The sequence below is a fragment of the Merops nubicus genome, unplaced genomic scaffold (assembly GCF_000691845.1).
Source record: "Merops nubicus isolate BGI_N331 unplaced genomic scaffold, ASM69184v1 scaffold4412, whole genome shotgun sequence".
Classification (NCBI taxonomy): domain Eukaryota; kingdom Metazoa; phylum Chordata; class Aves; order Coraciiformes; family Meropidae; genus Merops; species Merops nubicus.
The window spans coordinates 1-10,747 of NW_008591409.1; the positions used below are offsets into that span (position 1 = coordinate 1).

The 10,747-nt window shown below is 38.8% G+C and overlaps 1 protein-coding gene across 1 annotated transcript in view; it reads left to right on the forward strand.

The window, feature by feature from the left end:
* Positions 1-3,687: 3,687 nt before the first annotated feature.
* Positions 3,688-10,747, forward strand: part of LOC103782466 (sorting nexin-13) — a 23,691-nt gene continuing 16,631 nt past the window's right edge. Inside the window, exons 1-4 of the mRNA XM_008950237.1 lie at positions 3,688-3,917; positions 5,449-5,553; positions 7,073-7,205; positions 7,931-7,968. Coding sequence (XP_008948485.1) covers positions 3,729-3,917; positions 5,449-5,553; positions 7,073-7,205; positions 7,931-7,968 — 465 coding nt within the window. The 5' untranslated portion in view covers positions 3,688-3,728. The remainder of the gene's footprint in view (positions 3,918-5,448; positions 5,554-7,072; positions 7,206-7,930; positions 7,969-10,747) is intronic.

Sequence of the window (10,747 nt, forward strand, 5' to 3'; positions counted from 1 at the left end):
GACTCCACTTGTCACTGGCCTCCACCTTGGACATGGACAGCTGCTCTTTGTTTGTAGCCTTCAAGCCAGTTCTTTATCTACCGTGTTGTCCATCCATCAAATCCATATTTTAACAGCTTGGAGACCAGGATGTCGTGGGGGACAGTGTCAAAGGCTTTGCTCAGGTCCAGGTAAATGACGTCAGTTGCTTGTCCTTCCTCTATTGATGTTGTGACCTTTTCATAGAAGGCCACCAGGTTTGTCAGGCATGATTTGCCCTTGGTGAAGCCATGTTGAATATGCCCAATCATCTCTTCACTATTCTTCTGTCTCAGCAGTGCCTCCAGGAGGATCTCCTTCATGATCTTACTGGGCACAGCATGAGACTGACTGGCCTATAGTTCCCTGGTTCTTCCTTCTTACCCTTTTTGAAAATGGGGGTTGTGTTTCCCCTTTTCCAGTCAGTGGGGATTTCACCAGACTGCCATGACGTTTGGAATATAATAGAGAGGGGTTTAGCAACCTCATCTGCCAGCTCTCTCAGTACTCATGGGTGTATCCCATCAGGTCCCATGGACTTGAACACTTTCAGGTTCATCAGGTGGTCTCGAACCTCATCTTCACTTACAATGGGCAGCTCTTCCTTCAAGGCCCTGACATTGTCTTCTATGACTCGGGGAGTTTGGTTGGAGACCTTGCCAGTAAAGACTGAAGTAAAGAAGTCATTGAGAACCTCATCCTTCATCAGTTTTGATAATGATGTGTCTGTAAGACTGTTCTTGCAATGCTTCTTGGTCAGTGACTTCCCAATTTTCTTCTGTTTAGAACAGAATCATTGCAAGAATTGCTTGGTGGCTTATAATTGGAATGACTCTGTGAAACTTACCACAGTCATCAGCCTTACTTGTGCTGGTCTCACTGAAGCTAATGGGACTAAGAGCTGTGAATGATGTTGAGAGGATTACAAGGCTACTGAACACTTTCTGTTTGAGAAGCCAAAATACAACAGTAATTTGTGTACTACTTTACATTTATCATATAATCAAGAAATCCATAGTTGTATAACTCACTTTTAATGTTTTTTTCATGTTTGATTCTCTTCTGTGGAATAATTAGGCTCTTGGTGTCAGTACTAAGATTATCCATAGGTTTTTTTGGTGGTGAGAGTCCTTTTAATGCAGTAAATGGAAGTACAATACGGCAGAGAGGAAACAGTCCAGGAGGTTCCTAGTGTGTGTGGATGGTATCACTTCCGAACACAATTAGTGAGTGAGCCAGCTAGGGAGAGTATCCTGATGGACCTCTTGTCTTGAACAGAGGAGGACTTGTAGGTGATGTGATGTTTGGAGGGCGTCTTGGGTGTAGCAGTCACAGAATGTAGTTTCTGATTCTTGGACAAGTGAGGAGGGGAGAGTAAGCAGAACTACCATTGTAGGCTTCTGGAGGGCAGACTTTGGCCTGTTTAGGGGCATGGTTGACAGTCCCTTGGGAGGCAGTCCTGAAGGGCAAAGGAGTCCAGGAGGGCTGGGCATTATTCCAGAAGGAAAGGGGAAGGGGAAGAAAGGAGAGTTTGACCTTTGGAAGAGTGGGCAGGCAACGCAGGAGGACTACAGAGATTCTGTGGGGCTATGCAGGGAGAAAATTAGAAGGGCCAAAGCCCAATTAGAACTTCATCTGTGTACTGCCGTAAAAGACAATTGAAAATGTTTCAATAAATGCATTAGCAACAAAAGGAAGGCTAAGGAGAATCTACATGATTGGATGAAGAGGCAAACATAGTGACAAAGGATGAGGTACTTTAATGCCTTCTTTGCCTCTCAATATTTAATGGTAAGATCAGTTGTTCCTGGGGTACCCAGCCCCCTGAGCTGGAAGACAGGGAGCAGAATGAAGCCCGCATAATCCAAGGGGAAGCGACCTACTGCATCACTTAGAGACACACACATGAGTCTCAGGGGCCGGATAGGGTCTGCCCAAGGGTAGTGAGGGACCTGGTGGATGTGCTCATCAAGCCACTTTGTATTATCTATCAGCAGTCCTGGCTAACCAGGTTCCTGTTTAATGGAGGTTAGCAAAAGTCACACTCGCCTACAGGAAGGGCTGGAAGGAATGTATGGGGAACTGCGGAGCCGTCAGGCTGACCTTTGTACAGGGGAAGGTTATGGAGCAGATAATCTTGAGCATGTGGCACATACAGGACAACCTGGTGATCAGACCCAGTCAGCATGGGATTATGAAAGGCAGGTCCTGCTTGATGAACCTTATTTCTTTCTATGACAAGTGACCTGCCTAGTGGGTGAAGGAAAGGCTGTGGATGTTGTTTACCTGGATTGTAGTAAAGCCTTTGACACAGTTTCCCACAGCAGTCTCCTGGAGAAACTGACTGTTCATGGCTTGGATGAGAGCACCCTGAACTGGGTAAAAAACTGGCTGGATGGCTGGGCCCAGAGCGTGGTGATGGAGTTTAAATCCAGTTGGTGGCTGATCACAAGTGGTGTTCCCCAGGGCTCAGTTATTTGGGCCAGTTCTATTTAATATCTTTATCAATGATCTGGATGAGGGGATTAAGTGCACCCTGAGTACATTTGCAGATGACACCAAGTTAGGTGGATGTGTTGATCTGCATGGAGATAGGGAGGCTCTACAGAGGGATCTCGACAGGCTGGATCGATGGGCTAAGGCCAATTGTATGAGATTGAACAAGGCCAAGTGCCAGGTCCTGGACTTCGTTCACAACAACCCCATGCAATGCTACAGGCTTGAGAAGGAGTGACTAGAAAGCTGTCTGGTGGAAAAGGACCTGGGGATGATGGTTGACAGCCAGGTAACATGAGACAGAAGTGTGCCCAGGTGGCCAAAGCGACCAACAGCATCCTGGCCTGTGTCAGAAATAATGTGGCCAGCAGGACTAAGGAAGTGATCATCCCCCTGTTCTCAGCACTGTGTTCAGTTTTGGTCCTCTCACTACAAAAAAGACAATGAGGTGCTGGAGTGTGTCCAAAGAAGGGCAATGAAGCTGATGAAGGGTCTAGAGCAGAAATATTATGAGGAACAGCTCAGGGAACTAGGGTGTGGCCTGGGAAAAAAGGAAACTGAGGGGAGACCTTTTCACTCTACAGCTACCTCAAAGGAGGTTGTACGCAGGTGAGTGTTGGTCCGTTCTCTAAAGTAACAAGGGATAGGACAAGAGGAAGTGGCCTCAAGTTGCTCCAGTAGAGTTTTAGGTTAGATATTAGGAAAAATTTCTCTACCGAAAGAGTTGTCAGGGCCTGGACTAGGCTGCCCATGACAGTCGTGGAGGTATTTAAAAGAAGTGTAGGTATGGTGCTTAGGGACATGGTTTAGTGGTGACATGGCAGTGACAGGGTAACAGTTCAATTTGATGATCTTAAAAGTCTTTTCCAACCAAAATGATTCTATGATTCTTTGTATGTGATTTGTTAGAGTTCTAGTTTGATCTTCCTCTCAACTTGTATCATGCTGTACAAGGCTGTTGGATGCACACAGTAGTGATGCGTTTATTTTTTACATGGTGCATTTCAGGATTCAGGGCTTGGTTCCTAGACTTTGCTCCCAATTTTGTTTGCTGATTATCAGCAATATATATGGAGTCCTTTCCATTTTTTGACTCTGGATGACAATTATTCCAGATGTATAACCAGATCCTGGAGTTCACATCATAGAGAATTCTTATTCTAAGGTGCACAACAATAACTATGGTGGCATGATGACTGTTTTCTGTAGATTACATGCAGCAGACTGGTGGCCAAGCACATCTGTTTTTCTGGATGACAGTGGAAGGATACAGGGTTACGGCACAGCAACAGCTGGAGGTACTTCAAAGCCGGCAGAAAGATGGAAAACATCAGACTAATCAAACCAAGGGTCTATTAAGAGCAGCTGCATTTGGTGTTTATGAGCAATATTTATCAGAAAAGGTTGGAATAACTGATTTTTGTATTATTTGTGACTTATTTTTTGTACAGATGCTTCTTCGGTAGTTATGGTTACGTTAATATGAAATGGATGTGATGTTTTGCAAGTTGACTTTTAAGTTATCACTTGTATATCTTCTCTGTCCTTATGTCAAGCAGTAAGAAAATGTCTTCCTCTGTTTTTTGTGTTTGGGTTTCCTTTTTTACCCCCCCCTCTCCTTTTAAAAAGGCTCATACTGGCACTGGCTATCCTCTGAAATGCACTGAATGTCTTCCTCAAGCTGATTTTATAGAATAGAGAAAAACTATAGAGAAGACGTGAAGTGAATAAGAAAATCTGTCCCTTTGTTTATGCTGTCCTTTCCCTTCTTTTTACTCTGCCCTTTACTCTGCACTGTGCCTCCCCCTGCCTTAAGAAATGGTTCTTTTAAATAATGCAACCCAATATTTGTTCGAACTTGGATTAAAATTTGGTTTGCGAATGAAGTAGCTTCCTGTGCCTCTCTACAGCTGTCTGTGTAAACTGCTCAGATGTCACCGTTGGGTATCTTTTAATAGGCTGAGCTTGAATGCTTCCAGTAGTCTTGTAATAACGGAGTTTTCTGTGAAAGAAAACACTTATCAACTTGTGTTAATAAAGCATCTTTGTTCTGAATTTGTGCATAAAAATCATTCCTCGGCTCACTCAAAAGCTTCCCTCAACAAATTATCCCTTAAATATCTTGTAATGCTTCTTTCTGTATCAGTAATCTATCAACATGGTAGTCTGTGCAGAGCTTGCTCTGGTGGACTTTTGAGCTGACCAAATGCTCACCACTTTGAAGTCGGAAGCCACCTAACACGAGCTGTTCTAAAGATGATAAACTCAGCCTCTCTGCTATGCTGTCAAGTGACCTATGTTGGTTGTGGTTCAGTGCTGACTCCCTGTCTTTGTTACAGAAAATGAGGAAAGTGTGTGAACTTGAGCCCATCTAAAAGAACGCTTAATAAGCAGTGGTTTGAAATACCTAATACTAAAAAATTACTGGGAATCTGATGACTGATATAGTTAGTATGCTGGTAGCTGTAATAATCTGCATAAACTATCATGATTACGGCTGCTGGCAATCTTTCTAGAAATTGATGGAGTTGACAAACTGTTAGTCTTTACTCAGATGTTTCAGGACTTCATCTGTTTACTTTCTTAGTGGCTTGTTCTTAATTTCTGAATCTAGATCTTTTATTCATAAGTAAAATTTGTTTTTAAGTCTCAGCACATCTGGTGTAGATATTGTCTTAGAATAACATGCATAAATTGTTTTTAAGGTGATTCTTAATGTTTAATTCTGAAACTTCAGACTTTTAATACAAACTCTGAACTTAATTTTGGGGGGATGAAGGGGTCTGACCCCTGTTGTGTGTCCTAGACAGTTCTAAAGATACTCATCAAGAAGTTTAGTTTACTTGGAGAATTGCAGGATTGTATTAGATTTTATTTGTGGAAACAGCTTTCTTATTTTTATGCTGCAAAAGTTGACTTAGATCTCTACAACAGGCATCTCCAAGAGTTAATATCGATGACAACTTAGTAGCAAAACTGGCAGAAACACTGAACCATGAGGATCCAACACCTGAAATCTTTGATGACATTCAGAGGAAGGTATACTCTATTCATCCTGTATTTCATAAGAGTTGTTAATGCTATAGAACGTTAAGTGTCACTACAGCCATTGAAAAAGGACGGAACTCAAATAGCTGAAGCCTAAAACCTATTTTACCATTTTCCTATTCTATAGAAACAATACTCTAAATTGCCCACTTCTGCTTAGCCATATGTAGCCCATAGTTTTTGAAGTAGTAGACAGAGTAGGTGTCCCATATGCAATCAAATACAAAGCACAATTTAGAATTATGGGATTGTTATCTGTGTTTATGCAACAGTTTAAGAAAAGTGCCTGTGTAGAATAACTAAATGGTACAGTTTTGGTCTCGTTTTAGCTTCCTTTCAAAGGTGGGTGTAAGCATGTTACCATATTAAATTCTACTTCTCTTTCCAGAAGTTAAATTGACTGTTCTGTTTCTGCAAGCCTGCACAGTGTAGCACTCAGACGTAGCAAGTACTGAAGATAAAACAGTCTTTGTGCTACCTGTATATGTAGATGTTATCAATCAAGTCTTAATATATATATATAAATGTAAAAAAAAGTGTTTCTATCAGTAAGTTAAATAGCCAGTTTGGGAGGTTTTTATTAACTTAATGTTCTCATTCATGCTGAAAATTAGTGGTACGAGATGTAGAACTTAGAATCACTCTATTGTATTTGACGGCCCCATTTAAGACTAATGAAAACACCTTGTGAAATTTGTATTGCCCAAAGTAGGTTACAAGGGGTTTCTGTGTGATTTTTGCTGAAGAGCAAAAATTCATCGTGTTACAAAAGCAATTGACTTCCTCAGACCTGCATGAAACTTTTTTTCTGTTCTTATCAGGTGATAACATTTGTACAAAGTTTTCCATGAAGAAAAACCTCTTCATTAAAATATTCTAGAATTGGCATGAATATTACTAATTCATTTCCACTACATATAAAATGTGTGTATATGTATATCTGCTGTCACTGTATAGGCTATAGAGGTAACTGTATCAGGTGGTGTGGTTAAATCTTTGTGAGGTAGGGTTATACTGCGCTGACTGAACTGGAAATTTTCAGGGAAGTAGTATGTAGTGTCTTCCTTTCCTTCCCTTCCCTCTTTTCACCTCTCCCCCTAAGTGTTTTAGAGGTCTGTGTTTAATAGTTTATCAACAAAGGAAGACTCAGAGATAATGTGTTGTGCAATCGGCAGAAACCAAACAGCTTTATGGGGCAATTGGAAGGGTTAAGGTGAGAGGAGGGGAATGTTTATGGTTCATGTGCTACTTCCTGGCCTATATGTGCATATTGCTCTAGTTAGAAAGGTATTTTCTGACAGTGTTGTAATTCTTGCACAAGCAGTTCTTATCACCTTTCTGTTAAGAGTAAGCCTGAAACAAAATTTCACAAACTTCTAGGGTTTTAAGGGAGACTCAGAAACACATAGTGGAATATGTAGATACATGTTGGTCAAGTAGAATTTATGAAAGTTTGTCCAGTTAATTAAGAAGTGGACTAAGTATTTCTAGGTTGGCATTTTTATTTCAGGTGTATGAATTGATGCTGCGAGATGAAAGATTCTACCCTTCGTTCAAACAGAATGTGTTGTATGTGCGTATGCTAGCTGAGCTGGGTATGCTGAAGGATCCTAGTTTCAGAGGATCAGATGATGGAGAAGGAGGTGAGCTAAGGGGGATTTCTTCTTAAAGCAGAAAAGAATAGTTGCAAGAAAATAAGACAATTATCAACACTGGTTTTGTGAAATCAAAGTTCCTGTACTCTCTGACTTTTACATTGTTTCTTCCTTGTGTTTTTTTTTTTTTTTGTAAATTGTTTGGAGGGTCAAATAGTTTTCTCTGTAGTAAATTTATTAATCTCATGTACTTTTTTGCCAAGTCTTGGTTAGAAGTATGTCACTAAAATAAGTGTGACACATTCTCATTTGTTATTCAACAATATTTGAGGTTCTTCTACATGTTGGGTTTTCATACATGAATGTATTCTTCATGTGGAAATAGGAATTGAAAGTACGTAGGTGATGTGGCTTTTTAAAGCAACTAAAATAATTCTTTGCATTAACTGAAGTATCAATCTAATGGAAATTGTTTTGCTATTAAACACACTCCATAATGAAACAATTCCATGTAGTGATACAAGCTTAAAAAGAATGTTTTCTGGAGTATTTATTTCATGTCTCTAAGTTTATACAGCTATAGATATTTTCCATTAGGTGTCTTTGTTGTAAATTTGAAGTACTTCTGTGTTGGGTGCAACACTGCCCAATGCCACAGCTGTCCGTTATTTTCTATAATGGTTTGTCTTGGCATTGTTATTTATGTGTAGCCATACACTGGAGAAAAGTCTTCTAACCTGTTTTTTTCCTTTCCCCTTCCTCATTGCTCCCAGAATCTTTTAATGGATCGCCTACTGGCAGCATAAATCTGGTAAGTGCTTAGATTTGTAAAAATTTTTTCTTCTCCATAGTGTTAAGGAAAGTGTTATAAAAATTAATTTTAATTATGTACGTTAGAGATTTTAGTTCACTGCAGTGAAACTTTTTTTTCTGAAAAAGTTCTTGAATCAACTTGAAAGACGCGTAAGATATCAATTACTCTGAAAGCTAAAGTTGTCACTTTTGTACTTTCCCTTGTGTTTAATGGAATTTTGCATTGTTTATCACAGTATTAATCCATTGTTAATTTACACAAAGAGGACTTTATTATTCCTGTTCGTTTTTCTAAATAGACGTAAATTTGGAGTTAGATAACAATAGGTGAGAACAAACCCTTTGAAACTGAAATCTTGAAGGATTAAATTCAAATAGACTGAGGTATTTAATTAGATTTTTAAAGGTTAATTTTTATTTTTGAGGTAGGATTTGATTTGGAAACAAAAGTAACTGGAGTTTATTTTTAATACATACGAGCACCTCTCCTGTGAGGACAGGCTGAGAGAGTTGGGGTTGTTCAGCCTGGAGAAGAGTCTGGAAGGACCTTATAGCAACCTTCCAGTACTTGAAAGGGGCCTACAAGAAAGCAGGGGAGGGACTATTCACAAGGGTTTGTAGTGACAGGACAAGGGCTAATGGCTTTAAACTAGAAAAGGGTGGATTTAGGTTAGCCATTAGGAAAAAGTTCTTTAATATGAGGCTGATAGACCACTGGAAAAGGTTGCCCAGAGAAGTGATGGAGGCCCCATCCCTGGGGACATTCAAGGTCAGGCTTGATGAGGCTGTGAGCAGCCTGACCTAGTTAGAGATGTCCTTGTGTATAGCAGGGATATATACCCAATATATCCTATAATTCTGTTTATTCAAGATATTAATGTTTATTCTCTAATCCATCCAAGTGTTTGGTTGTTTTTTTTTTTTTAAGCAATTCTTGACTAGGTTGGTTTGTCAGAACCTTTTCATTGTTACATGAATGTACTTCAATATTTGAAATATATGCTTCTGCATGTACTAGTGGTTGAATATATATGAAGAGAACTGCATGCTTCTACAAGGCTTTTTCCAAGTAATCTGTCCCACGTAGATCTTATTAGGCTTGAAACGTTTTAAACAGAAAATCAAGTCACAGTTATTTTAGAAAGCAAATAATCATAAAAATGTTGATGTATTTCTACCCTGCTTTCTTACTTGTTTCTTCAGACTATATGTAGCTGAGCCACAAGATGCACAAGGTTCAATTGTGCATATGAGAGTATTTTTCCAAATCTTTTCATTTTAGGAAGGTTTGCAGTCTGCGTGCAATTTCCTGGCCTGTTTGTAATTCATAGGTCCTAATTCATTCTTGGAAGATGCTGTAGCAACTCAGGAGTTCCAGTGCATTGGTTAGATCATGCTTGCATGCAGAGGAGTTTATTTTGTATGGAATACATTTAACACAAGTATAAATGTTTCTGTGTAGATTTTGTTTGTTTGTAGGGTTTTATTTTTGGAAGCTGAATTTTTTTCCTGTTTTTTTTCCTCTTGTTTCTATTTTGAAACAAGAAGAAAAGGGGAGATGGTCAGCTAATAAAATTTACACAAACTCCTGTTAGATGCAGAAGGAAAACTTAATTTAGCCTGTTTTTAATACATTTCCATACAATTCTAGTAACATTATAAAAGAGAGTATTTTAATTGAGCTCTTTAAAAGTTCTTTCAGATGTCTAAGTACTTCTAAGAATGTTCTGACAACCCAGTCATTTTATAGGCAGGGATTTGCCATTGCAGTGGCTTCTCTGGCTAGTGGTTATCTGCTGCTGAGTTTCATGTAGCCTTTCTAAACTAAGCTAGAAAGTCTTAAAACCTTTATCAATTACTGTTGCAATACAAACAGATATTTTCATGGGACAATTCAAAGTCTTGATTTTTTGTTCTTAGGGTGAAAAGGGTATTTGCAGACTATTACATTTATTTTTATAGAAGAATATTCTAGCAGAAATGCATAATAAATCTCTGTTTATGCAGAAGAACTTCTGCTTTCTGTGGTCCGTATTATTCAGGGGTTTCAGTGCTTTTACAGGTGTTTGAATACTGGTAGAGTAGTTATTCCTGGCTGAATTCCATATGAAGAGTAAATTTCTGTACACATACTTTAGCTCCCTTGTGTTAGTCAGTTACATGAAGAAAAATAGTCCTTGGAGAGGTTACTTCAAAGGTCAGGGAATTTCTGTACTTTCAGCTAGTGACAATATATTAAATGAGATTGGCTTGTGGTGTAATATTTTTGCTTTCTAATGAACTTGTATTCCTGGAATATAGATAACATCAAAGATATTAGGTCATATTAAATATGAACTTGTGTTATCTGTTCAAGTAGTCAACCATTTCATTTACTTGTATTAGTTGCTGCTGTATAGTGCCTTGCTATATCAGTTTAGTGTTTCTTGAAGTTTCTATTAAAAAATAACATGGCTTGCAGTTTATACTTTCTCTGCAAGAATGTATTTTAACATTATTTTGAAGAGAGACTCAAAACTATTTTGAGAAGTTATTTTACAAAAATATCTTTCTTATTTTTGCTTTTTAATTTGCACATTAATCTACATTCAATCAGTAAGGCATATTTTGGGAAATAGAAAACCACTGTAAATATTTATCCAGTCTTGCAGATTTAATCTAAATGGATCTATAATGTGAACTTTACATATTGGTTTTGCACTGAATAAATAGGAAAAGTTACACAGATGTTACGTGTCCAAGACCTCGAATGGCAGCAGGCATGGGATGTCTTGGGT